Here is a 27919-nt window from a genome sequence, read left to right as displayed (position 1 = left end):
GTGTGGATCTACACTGATTCATTGGTGATTGCTAATGGTTTGCCTGAATGAGCAGAGACTTGGAAGAAATATGAATGGAAGACTAGGGAAGAGAAAGTCTAGGGGGAAAGCATGTGGAGGGACCCCTTGGAATAAGTATTACATGTGAAGATATATAGGTCCCCTGTGAATGTTCACTAAAGAGCATCTACCTACAGAGAAGGTTCTCAGTAATTAGGTGAACAAAATGATCACTTGGTGCAGAGATCAGTCATCCTCTTGCCCACTAGTAACTCCACTGCTTGCTCAATGGACCTTTAAGCCAAGTGACATGATGTCATGGATGGAGGCCAGGCATGGGCTTGCCAACATAAGGGACTTCTGTTTCCCAGCCCTAGCCTAGCGACCATTATTGCTGAGTGCCTAATCTGCCAGCCATAGAGACTAACTGTGAACCCCCAGTGTGGCACCATTCCTTCAAAGGCTTATGGGGAGACCACGCCATCTGGTGACAGGCTGATTACATTGGACCTCTTCCATCATAGAGGGAGCATAAGTGCATCCTTCACTGAAACAGATGTATTCTGAAGATAGTTTTGCCTTCTGTCTCCACAGTGTTTCTGCCACTGTTTATGGACTCACCAAATAGCTCACCCATCATCATGGTATTCTGCTACAGCACTGCTTCTGATCAAGAAACCCATTTCATAGCACAGAAAGGCAGGAATGAGCTCCCTCATGCCTACTGTAACTGGTCTCATCACATACCCCCAAACCCAGAAACTACTGGCCTAACATAAAAATGGACTACCTAACATAACACACTACCTTTGGAAGGCTCAGTTACAGCTCCAGTGGACAGACTCTGAGAGAACGAAATTCTGACTTAGAGTATGCAATATGATTTGAGCCAAAGATCATCACAAGGGTCCTGCCTCTCACATAGCCAGAACATATGGGTCTCAGAATCAAGGGGTGAAAACAGGACTGGCTCCTCTCATTAGTACACCTAGGAACCCACTTGCTGAAGTGACACCTTTGAGCTTTGCTGGTTTGGAGGCCTTCATTCCCCCAAACAGAATATTTCCACCCGGTGACACAATAATAGTCTCTCTGAAATATAAGATGAGCCTGCCATGTGGCCCTTGTGGGCTCCACAGGCCACTGAACCAACAGGCAATGAAGATGGTTGGTCTACCCTGTTTCTCATTGCTGCTACCCTATGGGAGGAGGAGGGCTATATTGGGAACCCAGGGGGTTCTCTGGAGTACCTCTTAGTGATTTCATGCTCAACAGCACAGATTAACAGAGAACTGCAGCAACTAAAAAAAAGTGAGGGCCATTGAAGATTAGACATTTCCAGAAAGTTTAGGTTACCCTACTAAGAACTCCAATCCAGAACTCCAATGACGTTCTGGGGGAGAGCAAAGCAGTGGACAGTCACTGAATTAGGACCCACCCTAATCCAGTCTGACCTCATTAACAACTCCATCTTCAAAGACCCTATTTCCAAAGTCACACCCACAAGTACTATCAGTTGGACTTCAACATATCTTTGGGAGGGATACAATTCAACTCACAAGAGAAGTGACTTAGTCTTTAGTAACGACATATTCAGTACAGTGAATCTGATGAGGAATTAATGCAGCAAGCAGAGGATACAATAACTATGGGGGTATTAGAGAAAAAAGGCAGACCAAACTGAAACAGAAAACTACCTCTATTTGCAGATGACAAGATCTTATATATACAAAACCTGAAGGAATCCACAAGATAACTATTAGAGGTAATAAATGATTTCAGCAAAGTAGCAGAGTATAAAATAACCCACAAAAATCAACTGTGTTCCTATACAATAGGAAAGAACAATCTGAAGCAAAAAGTAAGAAAACAATTCAATTTAGAATAACACCTAAAACAATAAAATATCTAGGAATAGATTTACTCAATGATATAAAAGACTGAAAACTACACGTCACTGCTGAAAGAAATTAGAGGACCTAAAAAAATGGCAAGACATACCATGTTCATGGATTGGAAGACTTAATATCGTTAAGATGTCACTATTTCCCAATGCAATCCCTATCAAAATTCCAGTAACCTTTTTTGCAGAAACAATCCTCAAATTCATATGGAGAAAAACAAAGTTGGTGAACTCACATATTCCAAATTCAAACTTATTATAAAGCAGCAGCGTGCCAATTTGAAACTGTTACATACTCCAGAAAAGCCATGTTTTCTTAATTCTGCTTCAATATTGTACGGTGGAATTCTTGATGAGATTGTTTCCATGGAGATGTGACACACCCAGATGTGGGTGTGATTAGATGGAGATGTGACCCAGCCCATTTAAGGTGGGTCTTGATTATTTTACTGGAGTCCTTTAAAAGGAGACACAGTTTGGAATTGCTTCAGAGCTGACACAGGCAGAGACATATGGAAATGCAGGAAGAAAACACCCCTAGGGAAGCTGTTTGAAACCAGAAGGCAGCTATATACCTTTTTAGCTGACAGAGGTGTTTGGACACGATCAATCTTTGTTGAGTCAAGGTATCTTTTTCTGGATGCCTTAGTTTAGACAATTTTATGGTCTTAGAACTTTAAACTTGCAACTTAACAAATTTCCTTTATAAAAGCCAGCCCATTTCTGGTATATTGCATTCCAGCAACAATTAACAAACCAAAACAGACAGTAATCAAAACAATGTGGTAATAGCATATAGACAAACAAATAGACCAATGGAACAAAAATGAAAGTCCAAAAATAGACCCATGCATCTATAGCCAGTTGATTTCTGACAAGGAAATGTATAATAAGGAAAGAATAGACTCAACAAATGGGGCTGGGGAAACTGGAAGTCCACAGGCAAAAGAATGAACTTAGACCCCCATCAACTCAAACTGGATCAAAGACCTAAATATAAGAGCTAAAACTATAAACTCTTAGAAAAGAACACAGGGGAAAATCTTTATGACCTAGGATTTGGCACTGGATTCTTAGATAAACCACCAGAATCATAACTAACCAAAGGAACAGTAATAAATTTTCCTTCATCAAAATGAAAAACTTCATTAACCTCTCCCCTACATGAGACATGACTCCTAGAGGTATAAATCTCTCTGGCAACAGGGGACAGGACTCCGAGGAGGAGCCAGGACCTGGCATAATGAGATTGAGAAAGACTTCTTGACCAAAAGGGGGAAGAGAGAAATGAGAAAAGTTTCAGTGGCTGAAAGATTTCAAAAGGAGTCAAGAGGTTATCCTGAAGGTCATTCTTATGCATTAAATAGGCATCCCTTTTTAGTTTATGGTGTATGGAGTGGCTGGAGGGAAGTACCTGAAACTGTTGAGCTGTGTTCCAGTAGCCTTGATTCTTAAAGATGATTGTATAACAATATAGCTTGTGTGTGTGACTGTGAAAACCTTGTGGCTGATGCTTCCTTTATCCAGGGTACAGAGAGATGACTAAAAAAATAATGACAAAAATAAATAAATAATAGGGGGGATAAGGGGTAAAAAAAAAAAAAAATTGGGTAGACTGAAATTCTAGTGGTCAATGAGAGGGAGGGGTAAGGGGTATGGAATGTATGAGTTTCTTCCTCTGTTTCTTTTTCAGAGTGATGCACAAATTCTAAAAATGATCACAGTGATGAATACACAACTATATGATGATAAAAAAAAAACTGAATGTGGTGATGAACTATGTGGTGATACTGTGAACCTTCAATTGTATACTTTGGATGGATTGTTTGCTGTGTGAATATCTCAATAAAATTACATTAAAAAAACTGAAGCTCAGAGCACTCCAGCCCAGAGCCTGAAGACCTGAACTACAAAGGCAATTTCCTTCTTACAGTGAATCCCATTTATAAAATGATGAATAAAGAAATAAAACACAGAAAAAGATCCAGGCAGGATTCCAGACCAAAAGGGGGGGGGAAGAGAAGTGTAATAAAATAAGGCATCAGTGGTCAAGACAGGTCAAATAGAGTCAAGAGGCTATTCTGGGGGATATTCTTATGCAAGCTTCAGTTAGACAGTGCTAATAGCCATGATTTGCTAACCCCCAATCAACGTCTCTCCTGTTGACTCTTGAATACAGCTAGGGCTCAAGCTGAGACTCTATAAAGGTTTCATGCATTAAGTTTGTTTTCTGGACTCTATAATTCTCAGAGGATCCCTAAGTCAGATAAATCCTGAAACCCAGAGGGACCAGCCTCTCCAAGATTATCAGTTGTTTACATCCCCCTACCCTTTAGTGTCGACACCCCTTCACAACATGAAAAAGTCAGAACAGGCATTGCCTAAAGATCCCTATAGCTTGAGAGAAGGAGGAGTATAACAGAGAAAATAGGATTTGCCAATAAGTATGGCTGCTGAATCACTATATTAATATTTCTTCAAGTCTCTAGTGTTGTGAAGCAGCTAGAAGGAAAAACTTGAGATGGTGAATGGTAGCCCATGATAAATTCTGGGATATGTTCTGGAACTACTTGTTGAAGTGTGCTTTGAAAATCTAGACCCATTCCAGGTGGGTCTTGATTAGTTTACTGGAGTCCTTTTAAAAAGGAAACACTTTGGGCACAGCAGAGCTGACAGAGAGAGCAGATATAGTCACCTGCTTTTCTTTCTTTGCTTTGTATATATGTTAAACTTTATAATAAAAAATGGTTAAAAAATTAAATACTTGAGCGCATCAAAGACAATTATCAAAAAAATGAAGGCAACCCCAACAAAATGGGAGAAAATATTTGGAAACCGTATATTGGATAAGGGGTTAATATCCAGAATATATAAAGAATTCCTCCAACTGAACAACAACAAAAAGACAATTCAATTTAAAACCGGGAAAAGGACTTGAATAGACATTTCTCTAAGGAAGGTACACAAATAGCCAATAAGCACATGAAATGAGGTTCAACATCATTAGCCATTAGAGAAATGCAACTCAAAACCACAGTGAGATACCACATCACACCCATAGGGATGGCTATTATTTTTTAAAAAACAAAATAACAAATGTGGAGAGAACGCAGGAAAATTGAATTTAGTACATTGTAAGCGGAAACGTAAAATGGTGCAACCACTGCGGAAAGCAATATGACTGTTCCTCGAAAGTGAAATACAGAATTAGAATATAATCTGGCCATTCCAACTCTAAGTAAATACCCAAAGAAAATGAAAACAGACATTTCTTTTAATCCTGATTTAATACTGCAGTTGGAAACTTTAGATTATCTCCATGGAGATGTGGCATACCCAATTATGGGTATGAACTTTTGATTAGATAGAGATGTGACTCCACTCATTCCAGGTGGGTCTTGATTAGTTTACTGGAGTCCTTTTAAAAAGGAAACACTTTGGGCACAGCAGAGCTGACAGAGAGAGCAGATGTAGTTGCCTGGAGAATAGTGGCTTCAGAGAACAGAGACACAGATGTCTGGAGATGCTTGGAGCCCAGGAGGCATCACCATGAGATGTTAAGCAAGCCAGAACATGGAGAGAGCCAAAGGAAGCCAAGAGATGAGAGCCAGCCCAGGAGAAGCAAAGTGAGGAGCCCCCACAGGAACAGAGACTGAAAGCAAGAGAGCCCAGGAGCAAGGGACCAGCAGATGCCAGTCACGTGCCTTCCCAGCTGACAGAGGTATTTCTGACCCATCAGCCTTCCTTGAATTAAGGTTTCTTTCCCTGGATGGGACATTAGTTTGGACATTTTCATAGGCTTAGAACTGCAATTTATTAAATTCCCTCTTAAGCTGCTCCATTTCTGGTATACTGCATTCCAGCAGATTATAAATTAAAACAAATGGTCTCAAGCAGATACTGCACGTCAATGCTTATTAACAGTATTATTCACAGGAGCCGAAAGGTGGAAACAGTCCAAGCACCCATCAGCAGATGAACGGATAAGCAAAATGTGGTATACACACACAAAAGAATATTTTTGGCCATAAGAGAAAATGAAGTACTGAGACCTGCCGTAACATGGAATAACCTTGAAAACATTCTGCTCAGTGAAATAAGCAAGACATATAGGGACAAATACATATGAGATCACATCTAAGAGATAAAGTCATAGAGATGGAAACTAGATTAGAGTTTATCAGGGAGTAGGGGTGATGAGGGCATGTGCTTATTTGGGAAAAAAAGAAAAAATGGGAGTAAGAACCTCCAGAAATTCTCTCCTCCATAAAAGCAAAAAGAACTTGGGAAAAATGGTCAGAATTTACTTCTTCAGAACTGGAAGTTAACCAAAGGCTTGCCGCCATCCTGGGGGTGTTTATTCAAGGAAGGCAGCTGATCTCCGCGGCATCTGGACTTGCCCTGATCCTGTCCCCTCTTCCCTGTCCACAGCAGCCTGGAAACCAGCAGAGGGAGCAGAACAGGGCTGCAGCTCCTTCAAAGGCAATGCCCAGAAGTGTGTCACTATTTGACCTGTCTGTTGGCTCCCCACAAGACTCCACTCTAGAGTAGCACAGTACTCTACAGTTTATACATCACATTCAACTTGGATGAGAATGTACATGGAGGTGAACCTGATCCATTCAGTACCCTGCAGATGCTATTTATTTCTATTAATATAATTATTCACTTACTCAACAGCAATGGGTAAAACACATTTTTAAAATATATGGGCAAGGAGATGGTCAATTTCCTGATTTCAAATATTTTACCAACTACCCAGAGCCTTTGACCTCCTGACACACCACCCCTGCACACACCCCAGATAAGGAGAGCAGAGACTGAGTGGGCCCCTAAGGCTCCAAAGCCAGCAGGGGACCTGCCCGTACCATGGGGGGCTCGTGGGGGACAGCTGGGCTGAGGCCTGGGGAGAGCGCGGTGTGCCACCCTGAGAACCCATCCTGGGGCTCAGAACAGCCAGAGATAGGAGAGAAGGGACGGCAGCACAGCACCTGCTGCAGTGCCCGTTTTAAGAATTTGGATGAAAACCAGTATGATTATATGTTTGGAAAAACAGAAAGCTACTTAGATACATCAAGATGTTATCAGTGGTTATCTGGAGAAAATAAATCTAGGGGAGATTTGTCCTTCCCTTCAGCTTTAATTTTTCTTTAATGTGCTTTATAATAAAACTTGGGATGGGGAATCTAGAGCAAAGAGTCTGCTCATGCCCTGCGGCCCCAACCCCCACTGTCCAGAGGTCTTTGGAGGGTTTTCTTGAATAACAAGATCATGAACAAACTCAAAGTGCCTTAAAATCGTAAGTCCCTTGAGTGAAGTTTCTTTGATGCAGGTTGGGCTAACTGCCAACCCTCCTCTCGCCCCAGGCAAACGCATCCCTGTCCCGCTGGCAGCCCATGCCCTCCTTTCCCTGAACAAAGTCCTCTACGAAGACCCCTACCATTGGTTCTCCTTTTCCCCTCATGTTCCAAACTCAGCTCCTGCATGGCAGGCAGAGGCCCAGCAGGGACCACGGTGGAGCTGGCTCTTGGGGCTGGACCACTCCTAGCATGGCCACCACCTGTTCCACAGCACGGGTCCCAGGGCCAGGGGCCCAAACCCCATGCCTGCTGTTAGTCAGCTGACACTGGCCCCACTGCAGGACTTCCTTGTAAAGGCAACAGCAAAGAGCTCATGCTGCAGTGCAAACCCTCCTCCTGAAGGCCCAAGAGCAGCTTAGCCCCTGTGCTTCCTGAGCTCTCACCTCAATATGGTACTTCGTCTCAGGCACGAGGGTGACAACTGTGGGTGAGAAACTGGGCTAAAGGGCTGCGAGGACAGTTCCCCTATGGCCCTTGGTGGTCAGGAGGAGCAAGAAGGAGGGAGGCTCCCCTCTGCAGGCAGTGGGAAGCCAGCTCCATTTCTCCACCCCTGTCTGCTTAATGTCCTGCCAGGAGCAGCCTTAGAGAAATGCCAGGGCTAAGGTCCAGAGCAGGGTGTCAGGGGGAGGGGCACCCAGGCCCCAGGGGCTGCTGCACAGAGACAGAGCAGCCCCCCATGTTGTGGTTAGGTTCATGTGTCAACTTGGCCAGATGACAGTACCTAGTCATCTGGTCAAGCAAGCGCTGGTCTACCCATTGCTGCAAGGACATTTTCTGGCTGGTTAATAAATCAGAAGCCTAGATTATTAAGTCATCAGCATGCTGACTGGATCCATGGCTCATAACTGCCATTTGATCTAATCAGCTGAAAGCTTTAAAGGAGAAGTCAGAAGAGAGAAATCGCTCTCGCTTCATCCAGCCATCCTCTCCTGAGGGATTCATTGAAGACCTTCACTGGAACTGTCAGCTCCAGGGCTGCCCTATGGAATTTGGACTCATGCACTCCAAAGTTGCATGACAAACTTTTATAAAATATCACATTTACCAATATCTCCTGTTGGTTCCCTTTCCCTAAAGAACCCTGACTGATACAGCCCATGACGACCTAAACAGGACAATGTCGTTGGAGGAAGCCTGGATTTTGAAGTTGGCAAACGTGCCTATCAATTCATCAGTAACTGGCTAAACTATGAAACAAAGTTTCTTGTCAACTAGCATAACAGGCTTACCTTTTTGTCTTCTTTGGTCTTTCTTACATTTCGATGAGGACCAAAAAGGTTTTGCATTCCAAAAGCCTTCCTGGACCACTCGCTTTTGTGGGCACTCATTTGGGGCTGCGCGAAGCTGCCCTCAACCCTATAGCGGTCAGCAGGGATCTTACTCATGGGCGGAGGCAGCGTGCCGCAGTTGACACTGGACCAGCCATCAGTGGAGTCCGTGTAGGATTCCTGGTCACTGGTGTGCCCACACTGCCACTCCTGAAGGACATGGACTGGGAGCCACCTCTGGGTGGAGCCACAGCTGGTACCCAGGGAGCTCCTCTTGGGAGGGGGGACGGAGCTCCGCGAGGATGCCGGGGGCACGTCCACATGCGAGGCTGCTCCCAGGTGTGTGTTCAAATCGCGGGGCCTGTCGGCCTGTGGGGTGGCCTCATGCGGGGGGCTCCCTTCCTGCCCATGGCAGAAGGTGCCATTCCGGGGGGTGCCCCAGGGGTGGGAGCCCCTCCCACCCAGGTCCACCACAAGGACACGGCCACCCCTGTCCTCCTGGTGGAAGTTGCCGATGCCGCTGTCACTGGTGCTGCTGGTGCTGGTGTTCTGGTGGGCATCGGCCTCACCGTCCAGAAACGCCCGGGCCCGCACACCCTCGATGAGCTCGCCCAGGTCCCGGTAAAGGACAGAGACAAACTGAAGCACGGGCAGGGAGGACGCGGGAAACTCCAGGCAGCCGTTCGTGTCGGGGTCTGCAGTGCACTCAAACCCAAACCGCCGGGCGATGCCCTGGTGGATCCTGTGATGGAACAAGTCTGGGTCCACCATGAAGACGTGGCAGGATGTCCGCAGGGCCCCCTCGTCATCCCCGGCCAGGCCCCCGCTGTCGCCACTCTGCATGGTCACAAGCCCAAAGAACCGCCTGTCATCGGGGCACACGGCGCTGAAGGCCAGCTTCTCAGAGGGGTACTCGGCCACTACGCCGGCTCTGTCAGCACACAGCTGGACGCAGTCATGCATGACCTTCATTGCCACCAGCGAGTGGATCTTCTGCTCAGCCCTGAGGCGCCGCATGCAGCCGCGGATGGCCTGCAGGCTGTCGGCCTCGAGGCTGGCGCTGGTGGAAGGGAGCTCGATTGAGCCCAGGTAGCCTACGACCATGGCCACATTCAAGATACTAGCATCGACTCCAAAATCCTCAGGGTTTTCCGACCCTGTGGTGAACACTGAATCGTCGTTTACAGCCTTTGCTATCTCCTCCTTGGAAAGCAGACCCGGGTTTGGGCTGTTTAGGCTTTCATGTCCAGCACCAAATCGAGATGCAGCTGACTCTGAGAGGGACCTCTGCTTCCATTTCAAGGGCTCCAAATCACCTGTGCAAAGACTGGGGTTTTCAAAAATCATGTTGAAAATCCCTCCCGACTGCATGTCCTCCACAACTCTCTCGGCTCTGTTTATACCTAACGCTTTAGAATCGAGCTTTGGCTTCCGCCAGACTTGTCCCTCACGGAATCCGCCTTCGTCATCGCTTGAGCAGGACTCCACGTGGCCAGCACCTTCACCAACAAGCATGTGGAGGACGCCAGAGCATTTCCCTATCAGCTTCACAACGTCCTCGTGGGAAGCTTTCTTCACGTGGATGTCATTGATGGCAAGGATCTGGTCTCCAGCGCGAAGGCCCACGAAGTCGGCCGGGCTTCCGCGCAGGACACAGCTGAGCACGCAGGGTGCCTGTCCCGAGAGGGTGAACCCATAGCCTGCCCGCCCTCTGGCCACCTCCACACTTCTCACACGTGGCAGCACAGCCCCATGGGGTAGGCGCTTCCCCGGCTCGCCTGCCCTATGCATGATGATGCACTTCTGGGCCCAGGAACATACTGAGTCATCCCAGGTGGTCCACGGCTCAGGGGATGCCGGATGGGGCCAGGTGCCTCCTTGAAGTTATCACCTAAGGAAGAGAGAGAGAAAGCTCACTTTTCAAGATTGTGTATTTCTAGTGTTTACTAACAACAACTGGACATAAAAAGATCTTTCCTAATCAAAACCACCACCAAAAGAATCTCTAGTTACCCCTCAAACGTCAAAGTGGAAAGGGAGTCCCTAGACACAATAAATCTTAAAATCATGCCAAGAAATTTCCCATCAAAGTAGAAAATACTTCCCAGGATGGGAATCCTGCTGCACACCTCCTTCCCTCTCCAGCAGCTGGGATCTATAGAGTACGAGACTCTCGGCATTTGCTTCCTGGCACTACTGCTACCTGCTTTGGGGGGGAAGAGGAAAGAGACCTGGAGACACTTCTCCAAGAGGGGCCGCTGCAAACAGAGACCCAGGCCCCACAGCAGACCCACAGCAGCCAAGCAAGGTGGGACTGACTGAAGGGCGGAGCTGGGCAGCAGGTCAGGGTGGCCATCCAACCCCTCCCATGGTCCCAAAGTCCCACCTCGAAAGCTTTTCTTCCCTCCTCTTACTTGGAAAAAGCGCCTTGAGAAAGGCCCTATCTTCTGAAACAAGTTCCAGCCACACCATCGAGGCTGCTCCACAGAAACATGAACAAGCAGAGACATCTAGTGCTCGGTCACGGTGCCAGGAGCACTGGTCATCATCATTTGTGTCAGGGGGCCCCAAGACCACTGCGAGCAGGGGGCTAGTTGGGAGGGCTCACGGGCACAGCTGGCATGCATCCCCATGCTGGGGTGTGTCCCAGCAGAAGGAACGAGGCGTGGGGGCAAAGGCCGGAGGAACCAGGCCCAAGCTCCAAGTTCTCGCCACGGAGCCAGGCAGGACATGTTGCCACCCTCCTGTGACCAGGGTGACCCATGGGGATGCACCTCCCAGGGAAGCATGTCAGAGGCTGGCCCAGGGCCTCTCCACAGGGATGTCCATGCAGGACACTCTGCCCCGCGCAGACTGAGACCCCAGGCCCCCAGAGGGCAAGGGGTGTGCACACAAAGCCCACTGCTGGCCAGGCCTCAGCACAGGGAACCCCCTTACCCGTTAGGGAGGGAAGCCCCCTGTATTAGTTTGATAAAGTTGCTGTAGTACAATATACCAGAAACGGAATGGCTTTTACAAAGGGAATTTATTAAGTTGAAAGTTTACAGTTCTAAGGCTATAAAAATAGCCAAACTAAGGCATCCAGGGAAAAATATGTTGACTCAAGAAAGGTGGATAGCACTCAGGGTTTCTCTGTCAGCTGGGAAGGCACATAGCAGCATCTGAAAGCTTTCTCTCCTGGCTTCTCATTTCAAAACGGCTTCTCATTTCAAAACGGTTTCTCCCAGGGCATTTTCCATCTGCATTTCCAAACATTTCTCTCTGTGTCAGCTCTGTTGGCTCTGAAGCTTTTTCCAAAATGTTTCCCTCTTAAAGGAATCCAAAAAGCTACCCCACCTTGAATGGGGGAGACATTCTGTATTAGTTTATTAAGCTGCCGCAATGCTATATACAAGAAATGAAATGGCTTTTAAAAAGGGAATTTAATAGGTTACAAGTTTATAGTTCTAAGGCCATAAATATGTCTTAACTAAGGATCCAGAGAAAGATACCTTGGCTCAAGGAAGGGCAATCTGGGAAAGCATGTGGCTGGTGTCTGTTGGTCCTTATTCCAGTCCTTTTGCTTCCAGCTTCTGATTCCAGTAAGGAGCCTTCACTCAGCTCCTCTGGGACAGAACTCTAGGTTCTGGCTTGCTTAGCATCTCATGGGAAGGCACATGGCAATGTCTGCTGGGCTCTGCCATGTCTAGGCATCTATTCTCTCTGTCGGTACTCCAAGCATATCTAAGCATCTGTGTTTCTGTCAGCTCTGAAGCAACTGTTCTCCAAGCATCTGCATCAGCTCTCTAAATATCTGCATCTCCAGCATCTGCATCTGAGATTTCTTCAAAATGGTTCCTTTTTTAAAGGACTCCAGTAAACTAATTGAGACCTACCTGGAATGGGTGGTGTCACATCTCCATCTAATCAGAAGGTCACAACCCACAACAAGGCACGCCACATCTCCATAGAGACAATCTAATCAAAACGCCATACCCACAGCTGGGGGTGCTACACCCCCACGGGAAGATCTAACCAATTACAACGCTGAATCAAGATTAAAGGTCATGGTTTACTGCGGTACACAACGCTTTCAAACTGGCACACAACTTTACACAAGGTCCCAATCACAATTGGGTGGGCCACAGCTCTGTGAAAACAATTTAGTCAAAAAGACCCCACCCAGCAATATTGAATCAGGATTAAAGAACATGGCTTTTGTGGGGTACACAACAGTTTCAAACCAGCACACACTCCAAATCCAAGGTCCCAGATGCCAGCCGAGGGCCTGCCAGCAAGCAGGGCTTTCTAGGGCAGCAGGCAGGTGTCATGCCAACTCCCTTCTGCATAAAACCCTTTAAAGACCGCTTTATAAAGCAATACACCAAGTGAACTCTGTCAGCAGAACCCAAACACAGAGAATATGTTTTCAGATAGTATGTATTTTTTAGAAGGAAAAATCTGAGATGATGGTGTGGTAGCCCATGACAAACTCTGGGACCTGTTCTGTAACTGCTTGTTGAAGCGTGCTTTGGAACTATTGCTTTTTTTTCTTTGCTTTGTATATATGTTATATAATACAATCTTACAAGTTTTAAAAAAGTATATAATTTTAAAGAATTGTTCTAAAGTTGTTAGAAGAAGTTCTTGTATCTTGGGATAAAATTTCCAATAACAAATTCAAAATAGTTTAGACACATACACACAAGAAGTCTGAGGAACTGGCTGAAGCGGGAAGTACCATATCAGATCACTCCCAGCGTGGCCTCGGGGATGATGGAGACACGGTTTAGGACAAAGGTTCAAATGACAGGGCTTTTTTTTAGATATAAGGGTGATAAAAATCTATTTCTAAATCACAATGTTATTTCATAACCAAGTGATGCTCATTTTCATGACTGGATATTTAACTATTTAATGTCTATCCTTAAAAATGTATATATTCTGCCGGACTTTAAGGCATATTATGAAGCCACAGTGGTCAAAACAGCATGGTATTGGCATAAAGATAGATATATCGACCAATGGAATCGAATAGAGTGCTCAGATATAGACCCTCTCATCTATGGACATTTGATCTTTGATAAGGCAGTCAAGCCAACTCACCTGGGACAGAACAGTCTCTTCAATAAATGGTGCCTAGAGAACTGGATATCCATATGCAAAAGAATGAAAGAGGACCCATATCTCACACCCTATACAAAAGTTAACTCAAAATGGATCAAAGATCTAAACATTAGGTCTAAGACCATAAAACAGTTAGAGGAAAATGTTGGGAGATATCTTATGAAACTTACAATTGGAGGCGGTTTTATGGACCTTAAACCTAAAGCAAGAGCACTGAAGAAGGAAATAAATAAATGGGAGCTCCTCAAAATTAAACACTTTTGTGCATCAAAGAACTTCATCAAGAAAGAAGACAGCCTACACAATGGGAGATAATATTTGGAAATGACATATCAGATAAAGGTCTAGTATCCAGAATTTATAAAGAGATTGTTCAACTCAACAACAAAAAGACAGCCAACCCAATTACAAAATGGGAAAAAGACTTGAACAGACACCTACCAGAAGAGGAAATACGGATGGCCAAGAGGCACATGAAGAGATGCTCAATGTCCCTGGCCATTAGAGAAATGCAAATCAAAACCACAATGAGATATCATCTCACACCCACCAGAATGGCCATTATCAACAAAACAGAAAATGACAAGTGCTGGAGAGGATGCGGAGAAAGAGGCACACTTATCCACTGTTGATGGGAATGTCAAATGGTGCAACCACTGTGGAAGGCAGTTTGGCGGTTCCTCAAAAAGCTGAATATAGAATTGCCATACGACCCAGCAATACCATTGCTAGGTATCTACTCAAAGGACTTACGGGCAAAGACACAAACGGACATTTGCACACCAATGTTTATAGCAGCGTTATTTACAATTGCAAAGAGATGGAAATAGCCAAAATGTCCAACAACAGAAGAATGGCTAAACAAACTGTGGTATATACATACGATGGAATATTATGCAGCTTTAAGACAAGATAAACTTATGAAGCATGTAATAACATGGATGGACCTAGAGAACATTATGCTGAGTGAGTCCAGCCAAAAACTAAAGGACAAATACTGTATGGTCCCAATGATGTGAACGGACATTCGAGAATAAACTTGGAATATGTAATTGGTAACAGACTCCAGCAGAAGTTCGAAACAGGGTAAGATAATGGGTAATTGGAGCTGAAGGGATACAGACTGTGCAACAGGACTAGATACAAAAACTCAAAAATGGACAGCACAATAATACCTAATTGTAAAGTAATCATGTTAAAACACTGAATGAAGCTGCATCTGAGCTATAGGTTTTTTTTGTTTTGTTTTGTTTTATTTATTTTATTATTTTTTTTACTATTATTATTACTTTTATTTCTTTTCTCTATATTAACATTCTATATGTTTTTCTGTTGTGTTGCTAGTTCCTCTAAACCGATGCAAATGTACTAAGAAATGATAATCATGCATCTATGTGATGATGTTAAGAATTACTGATTGCATATGTAGAATGGTATGATTTCTAAATGTTGGGTTAATTTCTTTTTTTTCCGTTAATTAATAAAAAAAAGGAAAGGGAACGGCCATTCAAACTAGGACTTTGTTCAGTATTCAGCAAGGCAATGGTAGTTTCCTTTAGGGTGAAATATAGAGCCTGTTATTGCTCCCCTTCTCTAGGGAATTTCTAGCCAGGAAGAAGGCTCCTGAAGAAAAGCAGATCTAAATGCATGAAGATGTGAACGTAATTTCCACTGGCCACCTATGAACCTAGGAGAAGGCCAAGAAGAACCGAGTGGGAAGTGGAACTGGCAGAATGGGCTTGCAGGACTCAGGGAGGGTGAAAGCCCAGTGCACCTGGGCTGGGCACAGCTCATGGAAATTTGGTGGGTAAGGACTGGTGGTCTGTGTCTACCTGAAAGGCTAGGAGTTGGGAGACTCCAAAACAGATTAAAAACAGCTTGCTCCCGCCCTCCTCTCCCTCTTTGTCCGCCGGCGCGGCATTCACACCCCGCCAGCCAGCCCGCCCTCCTCTCCCTCTTTGTCCACTGGCCCGGCGCGGCACTCACGCCCCGCCAGCCGGCCCGCCCTCCTCTCCCTCTTTGTCCGCCGGCCCACCAGCCAGCCCGCCCTCCTCTCCCTCTTCCCCCTTCTGCTCCGGTGGCGCTCCATCTGCCATCTTATCCTTCCCTTTCTCCTCCTGCTCCGGCGGCTCTCCAACCACCACCGTGCCCTCTTCCGCCTTCACCGGCTCCTCCACCACCGGCCTCGACAGCCTTGCCACCCTAACCTTTCCTTCTCCAGAACAGCTACTGGGGGAGTGGAGACGATACAGAGCAGCTCCGGGAGCCACGACGGGGATCAAAGGGACGGCGTACCCCATCCTGGAATGGCTGTCTGGGAGAACCAGCTCCGGTGAGATCGCCGAGGGGCGCGGGCTTTCCCGGGCGGGCGGGACGGCAAGCGGCCAGAGTCCCTCCCTTCCTCCTTCCCAGACCAGCTGGCAGAATTGGGCAGGCGGTCCCCTCGGGCCACGGCAGCTGGCGCCCCCACCACGCGAGGCCCCCCGGACCAACTGAGAGAGTTGGGTCGGAAATCCCCAGACCGCGGAGAACGGTGACCGGGGGGTCCCTTCCAAACACGTGACTCCCCGGTCCGACTGGGAACAGTGCACTTTCCCGGGCTGCGGCAGCTGGCGCCTTCCCGCCACGCTTGGCGCCCCGGGCTGACTAGGAAATTCGGTCGGGCGCTCTCCCGGGCTGTGGTGGCCAGCGACCCTCCCCACGTTCGGACCCCCGGGCCAGCTGGCACTCTTCCAAGCCGCTTCGGCTGCCGAACCTCCCCCACGACGAGAGTTTTCCAAAGTTAAAGGACCCACAGCAACTTTTACTGGTGGAACCCGTAGACAAACGTGTGCCACGAGCGCCACCTACTGGGCGGGATAAGAAAAACAGAACCCAGAGATTTCACAGAAAAATCTTCCAACCTGTTGGGTCCAACACCCAGGGAAATCTGACTAAATGCCCAGACGACAGCAGAAGATAACAGATCACGCTCAGAAAATTGAAAATATGGCCCAGTCAAAGGAACAAACCAATAGTTCAAATGAGATACAGGAGGTGAAACAACTAATGCTGAATACACGAACAGAAATGGAAAACCTCTTCAAAAACGAAATCGATAAATTGAGGGAGGATATGAAGAAAACATGGGCTGAACAAAAAGAAGAAATAGAAAAACTGAAAAAACAAATCACAGAGCTTATGGAAGTGAAGGATAAAGTAGAAAAGATGGAAAAAACAATGGATACCTACAATGATAGATTTAAAGAGACAGAAGATAGAATTAGTGATTTGGAGGATGGAACATCTGAATTCCAAAAAGAAACAGAAACTATCCGGAAAAGAATGGAAAAATTTGAACACGGTATCAGGGAACTCAAGGACAATGTGAACCGCACAAATATACGTGTTGTGGGTGTCCCAGAAGGAGAAGAGAAGGGAAAAGGAGGAGAAAAACTAATGCAAGAAATTATCACTGAAAATTTCCCAACTCTTATGAAAGACCTAAAATTACAGATCCGAGAAGTGCAGCGCACCCCAAAGAGATTAGACCCAAACAGGTGTTCTCCAAGACACTTACTAGTTAGAATGTCAGAGGTCAAAGAGAAAGAGAGGATCTTGAAAGCAGCGAGAGAGAAGCAATCCATCACATACAAGGGAAACCCAATAAGACTATGTGTAGATTTCTCAGCAGAAACCATGGAAGCTAGAAGACAGTGGGATGATATATTTAAGTTACTAAAAGAGAAAAACTGCCAACCAAGACTCCTATATCCAGCAAAATTGTCCTTCAAAAATGAGGGAGAAATTAAAACATTCTCAGACAAAAAGTCACTGAGAGAATTTGTGACCAAGAGACCAGCTCTGCAAGAAATACTAAAGGGAGCACTAGAGTCACATACAAAAAGACAGAAGAGAGAGGTATGGAGAAGAGTGTAGAAAGAAGGAAAATCAGATATGATATATATAATACAAAAGGCAAAATGGTAGAGGAAAATATTATCCAAACAGTAATAACTCTAAATGTTAATGGACTGAATTCCCCAATCAAAAGACATAGACTGGCAGAATGGATTAAAAAACAGGATCCTTCTATATGCTGTCTACAGGAAACACATCTTAGACCCAAAGATAAATATAGGTTGAAAGTGAAAGGTTGGGAAAAGATATTTCATGCAAATAACAACCAGAAAAGAGCAGGAATGGCTATACTAATATCCAACAAATTAGACTTCAAATGTAAAACAGTTAAAAGAGACAAAGAAGGACACTATATACTATTAAAAGGAACAATTAAGCAAGAAGACATAACAATCATAAATATTTACGCACCAAACCAGAATGCCCCAAAATACGTGAGGAATACACTGCAAACACTGAAAAGGGAAATAGACACATATACCATAATAGTTAGAGACTTCAATTCACCACTCTCATCAATGGACAGAACATCTAGACAGAGGATCAATAAAGAAATAGAGAATCTGAATATTACTATAAATGAGCTAGACTTAACAGGCATTTATAGGACATTACATCCCACAACAGCAGGATACACCTTTTTTTCAAGTGCTCATGGATCATTCTCAAAGATAGACCATATGCTGGGTCACAAAGCAAGTCTTAAAAAATTTAAAAAGATTGAAATCATACACAACACTTTCTCGGATCATAAAGGAATGAAGTTGGAAATCAATAATAGGCGGAGTGCCAGAAAATTCACAAAAAGAGCTTGCTCTGGTTCTGACTCAGAATTCAGCTTTGCATGAGCACTTTTCACACCCCTATGTAAAGACATGCTGACTGTCCCTTGGTGGTGTATATTTCATATTCTTTAGTCTGTTTTTCTCTCTGACCTCCTTCCTGTAGCTTCTTCTGATTCCCACTCCCTCCTTCTCAAGACAGACCTAGGCTGAAATTCTGACTCCTTCACTTCTAATTTGTGTGAACCTGGGCAAGCCACTTAATCTTTCAGAGCCTCACATTCTTCACTATTGGAATGTGGACAAAAATGCCTCCTGATTATGGTGAAGATTGGAGATAATGGGTATAGATGCCTAGCACAGAGCCCATTAAGTGTCAGTTAAATGGTTACCGTTTTCATTACTGCGTCTGTAATAATAAAATTCCTTCTTATTCCTGAAAAAAAAAAATGTATATATTAATGTTAGCCAAGACACCTCTCTAGATCTCCTCGGCTCTTCCTACAGGTGTGCGCGCTGCACTGCTTGTCCCAGAACCTGTAAATGTTACTTTCATGGCAAGTGGGAACTTAGCAGGATGGGACAACATAGGAGCTCGGGACAGGACACGTCTGCACTACCCAGGGGCCTGGCGTAACCAGAGGCCCTCATAGGAGAGAAGCAGGGAGGGGAGGAGGGGAGAAGGCAGTGTGGCATCAGAAGCAGAGGGCAGAGGACGTGCTTTGAAGAGGAGGAAGGGGCCACGAGCCCAGGAGTGCAGGTGGTGGGGGAAGCCCTGGAAACGGACTCCAAAAGGAGCCTCCAGAAGGGATGCAGCTTCACTCACACCAGGACCTGAGCCCTGGTTGGGGACGGGATCCTACACCAGCTTAGACATGCTCCCATCTTGACCAGTGTGCCTGTGGTGTGAGCTGCATTCAGGATCTTGCAAAGCCGCGATTTTCTTGGGGATGGCCCCATGAGTGAAGGGGGTGCCTCGATCTGGTACTGGAGCCCTCTATAAGCAGAAGACCAAACCAGCAGGGGGGGGAAGGCTGCAGGGAGGAGCTGGAAGGCGGAAGGCAGTGGTACCCGGAAGGAAAAGGAGAGGACACCGCAGGGGATGGGAAAGCCAAGGAACCCCAAGGCTCGCTGGCAGCCTGGACACCACGGTGAGCCCACAAATGCCCGCTGTCTCAGCTGACCCATCGTGTGGCTGTGTCGGAGCAGCCTGGAAACCGAGAGAGCCTGAAGACCTGGCCCCGGCCCCCTACCCCCCAAGCGGTAGGGATGTAAGTGGCACAGTCTGAAAGCACAAGGTGGTGTAGCTCACAGTGGGCTACACGGGCGGCACAAGCGAGTCCACTGAAAAGCTCAGGTCTCCACTGCTGGAGGCACGATGCTTCCCAGTTGTCATGGATGACACCACTGTGCCAGCCACCACTGTGGGCTGTGTGGGGGACAGGTCAGCGAGGCCCATGGGGCCCCCAGCATCAGAACACCTCCCAGCTCGAAACGATTTCCTACTTCAATGTGCACAACTGGTCAGCACTGCACCCGACCAGCAGGGCGCCACGGCACGCACACCACAGCGCCCAACACCCTTCCGTGCGGCTCACCCAGCTCCACCAGCCCTGGGTGCCACTTCCTCAAGCAACCAAAAGTAAACTGTCTCTAATCCATACAAGTAATGTCCTATAATTGTCTTTAAAAGTTCATCCAAAAGATTATATCCCTAAATTAGAACAATTAAACTAATAGAACAGAACGTTAAATTCAGAAATTCAGGTGCTCATTTCCCACTGAATTTGCCTAAATTTGGGCTATTAATTAAAATGCCCACCCTGAGCCCCGCTTCCTACCCCAGAGGCTTGACTGAGCCCGTCTGGGGAGAGGCCCAGTCCCCGCCCCTTTAACAGCCCCTTCCCCTTCCTGGGTGGTTCCGATGTAGGTGGTGACTCCTGGGACACTGATGTGAGACCCCCTAACCCCACCCCCTCTCTCTGCACAGAAAGAAAACTGGGTCCAGGAAGAGGTGCTCTGCCCACAGTCACAACAGGATGAGGCCACGGGTACCCCGACTCCCACCCATGCTGGCCATCACAGCCCAAGCCGCTGCCCCAGGAGAGGACCATCAGAGATGCCCTGGGGAACCCACATCCTGGGGACAGGGGCAAGGCCAGAGAAACAAGCAGTCTTCCAGATTGGACACCTAACTCAGGCACAGGGAAGGTTCCCAGAGGGGGCCAGCTGGGCCCTGGCACACGAGATGGGAGAGCCAATCCAGGGCACAGAAATGCTCAGGGCGCACAGCATGGAGCCAGCTGGGCAAGCGGGAAGCCAGGTACTGGGAAGGGCCATGGAGATGATGCTAACAACAACAAAAGGGTAGGGGCAACCCTCGTCAAGCCCTTGCCCAGGCTGGGCACTCATGTCAGCTCACGCCACGGTGGACAGTCATGGGTGGTAGGTACCCTCACTGTTCCCACTCTGCAGGAAACAGGTGCAGGGAAGTGGCAAAGGGGGGTGATCTGAGCCCAGGCCATCAGGCCTGGTGGTCCTGCCCACCCACAGACCCCTGTAGCCAGCGTGCCCCACAGCTGATCCTGCCATCACCCTAGCCGTGCCTTTCCAGGGAAGCACGGGCACTCACCAGGCACCTCCCCTCCCCAACACTCACCTCCAGGCACATCACTCCCAAGGGAAGACCCAATATGTTCCCCACTGTGACCCACCTACCCAGATGCACGCATACCACACAGGTACTGCACACACGTGGAGACCACCTCCCGCCTCGCCAGCCCTCCCCCGGGTCCTGGGTGCTGCCCCCTCCAGTCTACACCAGCAACTCTTGGAAGCCCCTCCCGGCCCCCAGGGAACCACCAGGAGACCCCTCCTGTGTCTCCTCTCCTTCCACCCCTCCCCTGCCCTGGGCCTGCCAGGCACCCACAGAGCCCCTGGGCACCCTCGCGCCACATCCGCCGCACACACAGTAGGCCTCTGCAGGCAGCGCCTGTGACACCGCATATCCCCACGTCCCGGTGGCCAGAGTCCCGACTCCCTCGGCCACCCACGTCCAGGCTGGAGTAGTGATGAGGAACCCAGAACTCCACACCCCAGCTAGCACTCCGGTGTGAAGGCAAAATAAAGGCAGGTCCATCCTGGGGCCACAGGGTTCCCACGCCTGCAGCTTAACACTTAACAGGCTCATCTGCGCAGGCACGGGGAGGACCGCCAGGTTGGGGAGGAGGCACACAGAGGGCGTCCCTCCTGAGCGGGGCCGGCCCGCATCCTGTCCCCTTGGGGTCCTCTCCCTCGTCCTGAGTCCCAACACCTACTTTGCCACCCACTGCTTCCACCACTTCTTAGGAGACAACAATGGGGAGGGAAGGACTGAGAAACGGCGACCTCCTCCTCTTCAAGTAGGTTTACCGTGAAACACGAGTGCACAGAAAGGGCACCCACATGTACACAGGAAAGAGGATACAGGCCCCAACGGGGTGGAGAATGCACAGCCCAGCCCTGCACCCACTCCCCGAAGCCCTGGCCATCCTGAGAGCGGGCCAGCCCGAGACTGGAAGCCAGAGGACAGGGGCTCGGAGCCCCCACCGGGGCAGCAGGCACCCAGAGGGGTCCCAAGGCTGTAAAGGGGCCCAGGAAGGGACACACCTAGGCCACCAGGGGGAGGCCTGGACCACCCCCCTCCAGCTGCCTCCAGGTCAGCACGTGGCCCTGAGCCTCCCTGTCCCCGAGGACCACTGCTGTTAGGACGCCCCTGCCCTGAGTGACCCTCCTACAGGGAGAGGATGAGGAACGACCGGTGATGGGGAGGGGCTGGGGGGAACACAGCCACTGGTCCTGACCTCCTTCCCCCAAAGTCCCTGGCCACGGCGCCTCCAGGCCGCCCCGCACACCCGCTGGCTTGTATGTAAGTTCGTGCTTTCACACCCAGCCCCAGGGCTCCTAAACTGAGGCAACTCAAAAAGGCAAGGGTGGCCAGAAAAGGGGCAGCTCCAGGCCCCGCGTCCATCAGACAGCTCAGCTGGGGCAGGAGGGGAAAGGGGGGGCAGGAGGGGCAGGAGGGGAAAGGAAGGGCAGGAGGGGAAGGGGGGCCAGGAGGGAGCTTCTCTTCCACACCTGTCCCCCCAGCCAGGGTTAGGTGAAGTGACTGTCAGGAAGTAGGGCAGGACTGGGCAGGACGAGAACTGGGGAGGGCACACCCACAGCGTCCCTCATATCCCAGGAGGACGGGATGGGAACCCAGAACACCAAGGAGACAGGCTCCCTACTTCTCCTAAAAGAGGGCTTCAAAATTTTAGGTAGGACGCCTGTGCCCTCTTTAAAGGACTTCTGGTCACTCCTGGGTGGAGCACTTAACACCCCTCCCTGAAATGCCTGTGGCCTTAGAATAGTTTTAATGCACACAAGGGGTGGCGACATCCACTCCACAGATCTTCACTGAGCTCCTTCTCTGGGCCAGGAACTGGTCTGGGACAAGGAAATAGGAGGAACAGGGCCCATCTAGGGGTCCAGGCCCTGGGGGGCTCACCTGGGGGAGCATGCCTAAGAGGCAGGGGCCTGGGGGACCCACATCCCAGAGCCACACCCTGACAGCTGAGAGGGGTGAAGCCCAGCAGTTTTGGGCGCAGCCCTTGGACGGTGGCGCCGGAGCTGAAGCCCCAGTTCTGCCACTCGTGTGACCATGGTCAGGTGACACCTAAGCCACATGTCCTCTCACGTGCACAAGAGAGGACAGCAGAACCTATTTACATCTCTGAGGACGATGTAGAATAACGCGGGCCCAGAAATGTCTGCAGCAGCTGCCATTGTGGTGGACACACATCCGAGTGTCTGAGGGGCTAGAGGCCCTACAACATAAGGTTCTCCACGGGAGGCCTGTACCCGCCCCACCTCTCGGCCACACTCCTCTATACCCCCATGTCCTCAGCCCACTGGCCCCCGTCCGGTCTGTCAGATCACATCCTCCTCCCTCCTGCAGCCCGCGGCCAGGCCCCATGCACCGTGACGGGTGGTCCAAGCTGCTCAGGAGGTTGGCAGAGCCCTAGAGGGACAGTGGCCTCCCACCCCGCTCCACTGCAGAGGGCCTCGGTGGGTGCCAGGGGGAGGCACAGCTCACAGACCTGCGGGGGCCTCTTCTCCGACAAGTGGATAAAGATGAGATGGCACAAAGCCTGCAGACTATATGAAAAGAAGAGGCACTGGATCCCCCAAATTCTATAGGCAGGAAGTGCCAGACCATAAACTCATGGCATCGCTCACATGGAGGAAGGGTGGCTCAGAGATGGCCCGAGGGCCAGAGCAGGAGCCACGACTCTCGACCCTGGGGGGCACATCAGGGAGCCCAGCACTGGCCAGATGGCTCAGAGCCCTGGGCGGTGAGTCCTCTTCTGAGCAGCCGCGGCATGGCGGTCACCCTACAGGTCCCCACACCACGCTCAGGCGTGTCATCCACACTGCTTAGGCCTAGACCGCACCTGGCCCGGCGCAAGTGGTGAGATCTTAGGCTCTGAGCTGCCGAGGACCCTGGGAGGGAGAACATACCCTGAGAGGCCCCCAAAGACCCCTACCCCTGCCATTCCAGCCTCCTCCCTGGCTGCAGGCTGGACAGCCACTTGTTCCTGACCTATAGACGATGGCAAAAGTGACAGTGAGTCTCTTCCAAGATGAGGTCACAGAGACCATGGCTTGTCCTGCTAGCCCCAGGGGAAGTCAGGACCTGGGCCGCAGCTGCCCCAAGGAGATGCTCGGGGGTCGAGGATCTGATGGCTCTGGCCAAAGCCAGCCAGGGCCTGCAGCCTACTGGCAGCCACATCAGCCACACGAGGGGGTGTGGGGGTGCATGCCCTGCCCCCAGGCAGGTTGTGAGATGCCGGGGCCACACCTCAGGGAAGCCCTGTGCCAGGCACACCATGACACCTCCCTCGGATGCCCTGCCCACAGGGTCTGGGGGGCACAAATGTTTGCTGTTCTGGGCTGCTACATGGTGGGGGCTATTTGTTACCCAGCAGCAGAAAACAAATGCACCACACAACGCAAAACCTCATGTAACGATGATATGGTACGACTCCAGTTTACTTCTAGGCACTAGTGGACTGGGGTTAGGTATTTCCCCAAAATCTAATCCTTAATCAGGCGATGAAGGAAATCCTATGACATATTTCAGAAGAAATAAACTGATTGTACAACTGAAAGGTTAGAGAAGGGGACAGCACTGGGTGAATATCTACGCACAGTGGCCTCGCGAGCCATGCACGATGACCCTATCTTACAGACGGGGCCACCTGGACGCAGGCACCTTGCCAAGAACACACAACTACTAGGTAAGCAGAGTCCCAATCCCGGGCTGGCTGATCTGTGTGCTGGCCACCGCCCGCTGTGAGCACAGCCTGAGGAGCTCGGCCACTGGCAGCACTGCTGCACCAACCTGCCACTCGGGTTCTCGGCGCTACCAACATGCCTTGGGGCTCCGCCTCCCCAAACTGAACATTGACAATCTAGCACAAGGAGACGGTCAGCAGCCACCAGAATTATTAGTTTCCACAGTTTATTAATAATTTGTAACAGGTGCAAGAGAAGAGTAGACATATCAGAGTACGGCGTTTTGTTGTCAGGCAGAGCAGCATGTGGATTGCTTTTTCAGGTCAATTCTTGAAGTTTTATCAATTTGTGCTCACAGACATCAAGCATGAGGCCAAGCTGGAGGGACACGACCAGAGGCCACAATTCTGGCCTCCAGGAGCAAGTCCCCTTCCTCCCTCTCCCCAAGGAGCTCAGTCAGGGAGCGCCAACTCGTTCCCCTGCAACACGTGCAGACAGGACGCCCACAGGGGAAGCAGTCCTTGAAGTTAGGAAGTACGGAAAATATCGATCATTAGCAAAGAGGAGAAAGAGGTAAGAAAGGTAGAGAAGAAATTCACGATTGACAACTTTAAGAACACTTCATTTTTTAGAACGTAAGTAAGATATTTACTTATTTAAATAATAATAGAATTCAGAAAATAACTGAAAGTTGAAGGAAGACGGTTATGCCAATGTCACACGTAACACATAAAGAAGGCTTGAAACACTGGCTTTAGGCTTTCCCTTGCGGAGCACAGACGGCGAAGCGTTTCCCACAGGGCCGTGAAGGGTGGGCCCTGGGCTCCCCTCCCCACCCCGGGCCCAGCGCCAACTGCAGTGGGCGGGCAGGGCCTGCAACCCCACCGCAGGAGGGTCTCCCGGTTCTGGCTCACGCAGGTGCCCAGCAGCACCCCCCACCCCCGCCAGCACCTCTTCTTCTAACCCACAGAGAGGAAGGTCTTGATTTAGGAGAGAGATTTTAAATTACCAAGGCCCATGTCACTGGTTCGTCATATTAACCCATGACATCATTCTGGGTGACTCTGGTCCCGTAAAGGTAAAGTTTAAGTTTACATCAAACAAACTTCACAGGCTAAGAAACGCGGGTGGGCGCTCCATGCAAACGAAAACCCTGAGAAACCGCAAACGGTCAGAAGACTACCAGGCGACACTGGCTGCGCGCGGGCGCCTGAGCGCACACACCGCGTGGAGGGCGTCCGAGCAACCGCGTTCCGGGACAGAGAGGACACCGGCTGGGAACGGGGCTGCCGCTGGGCTCTCCCGTCGCTCCGCACGGCGCCCCACCTGTGGGCTCGGGAAGGCATGGAGGCCCCTACTGTCCCACATCAGAGGAGCTGAAGAGTCGCCCTGGGGAGGGGGAGCTGAGGGCCGGAGGCGGGAGGGCTGGGTGCCCAGGCCCTGCCCCGACAAGGGCCCGGACACTCGGTGGTATGGACGTCACCCTGCCACCCCCCGAGCCAGGCGCCCCCCCACCCCAGGGGCTCTGTCCTGGGGCCCAGAGCTCAGCCCCAGGCCGTCCTCTCCGTCCCCTGGATCCCCCGGCCGGCTCCCCATCTGCCCGCTGGCACCCGCCCTCAGCTTCCTCCTGGGCACCCGCCACCAAACCCACCATCCCGAATCGACACATCGTACCTGCTCAAAGCCCGGCTGCCCCCCACACAGCCTCGCTCTGACCCAATCCGCCCTTCAGGGCCGCCCCCACAGCCCCCTCCCCCCCCACCCAGTCAGAGGCCACCTCCTCACCGCTCGTCCTTTTCCTGCCGGTCACGCTTTCATTCACGCACAGGCCGGCCTGCGACCTCCCACAGCCCCGACCCCACCTCGGAAGTGTCCCTCAGGAATGCACTTCCCCAGCCCCCTGTGGCTCAGCCCACGCCCCAACTCCTCCCCGAGAGCCCCAGAAACTCCTCCCAGCCTCACCAACTCCTGCCCACTCCTGGCCATTGGGGGAGGGCTGTGCCTGCTGCTCTCCTCGTTTCTCGGGCAGGGGCACCACCTGCACCCCCGCCCAGATCTCGCAGGTGACACTACAACTAGGTACACAGTGGGCAGTGAAGGGAGCTGGCGGGAGGGGGCTGCAAGGGGCACAGGGCCATCTGCTCTAAGCCCACATCAGATGGGGTTCCACACGCGGTGGACGAGTCCACACATCCTCCGGGCTGGTCAAGCGAGCACCCGACTGACAGCTGCCACGGGGGCACCTCATGCCCGTGGATCCCTGGCCGGGGGCGGCCGCGATGGCTGACCGCGCCTACAGTCTGCAAAGACGCTGTCTCCAGCAGTGACCGCGCCTCCTCCAACCAGCGGGAGGCCTTAGAGGACAGCTGATGGCTCAGGCCGTCGGGGGACAGCCTCCCAGCTCTGCCCAGCCAGCCGTTCCTGGGGACGCACCGTCCCGTCTACGGAGCGCAGCCTGCCCTACGGAGTCCAACATGCCAGTCCCCAGGGTCGCAAAGTGTGACTAGAAGTAGTGTCGCCAGATCTAGCAGGTAGAGATACAAACGCCCAGTCAAATCTGAATTTCAGATAAACATACTTTGCTAGTATCAGTATGCCCCATGCAATATTTGAAACATACTTATGCTAAAACATTATTTGTTATCTATCTGAAATTCAAATTTAATGGACGTCTATACTTTATCTGGCAACCCTATAAAGAAATGAGACTGTGTTTAACACCTGGCTCAACTGCAATAAATCTAAATATACATATTCACAATATACATTTTATTTAACAATTACATAATACCCTGACTTAACGATCCCTGAACACCTGTCCCTTGTCATCCCCTGGAGACATCACCTCTGCCCCAGCCCCTCACACCTGCCTCCCAGCATGGTGCTCACAGCCCAGGACAAAGTGAGGGGAGGGGCAGGCAAAGCCCTGGGGCCATCTTCTTGGGCCTCCTGACTTCAGCTTGCCTCCTCCTCGCCCCAAACACCCAGGAAAACTGGAGAGCGCATCTGTCATCACCGGACGGCCTTATTTCCGACCTCCGCCCTAACAGTCACGCACAGGAGGATGGAGAAAGAGGCGGCGAGGCATGCCCTCACTACCAGCTGTTTGTCGGGGCTGAACAGGGTCATCTGCTCCCTGCACTTTTGCCCAGCTGGAAGGGCAGCTATTTGGGGCAGCAAAAAAGGGGTGGCCAGTAAGGGGGCCCCCACAAGCCCACAGCCCCTGACCTCCCCCAGAGGTGAGCGCATGAAAATGCCAGGTCCAAACCCTGGACCTGTGTA

At 49.9% G+C, this 27919-nt stretch overlaps 1 protein-coding gene across 3 annotated transcripts in view; it reads right to left on the bottom strand.

Moving 5' to 3' along the window:
- Nucleotides 1–27919, bottom strand: part of RGS12 (regulator of G protein signaling 12) — a 177442-nt gene that overhangs the window by 136471 nt on the left and 13052 nt on the right. For all 3 annotated transcript variants that reach the window (XM_077136288.1, XM_077136289.1, XM_077136290.1), the window contains exon 2: nt 8493–10422. In XM_077136288.1, coding sequence (XP_076992403.1) covers nt 8493–10322 — 1830 coding nt within the window. In that variant the 5' untranslated portion in view covers nt 10323–10422. The remainder of the gene's footprint in view (nt 1–8492; nt 10423–27919) is intronic.

The sequence above is a fragment of the Tamandua tetradactyla genome, chromosome 19, assembly GCF_023851605.1.
Source record: "Tamandua tetradactyla isolate mTamTet1 chromosome 19, mTamTet1.pri, whole genome shotgun sequence".
In the NCBI taxonomy this organism is placed as follows: Eukaryota; Metazoa; Chordata; class Mammalia; order Pilosa; family Myrmecophagidae; genus Tamandua; species Tamandua tetradactyla.
This window is presented reverse-complemented; position numbering and strand designations above follow the sequence as displayed.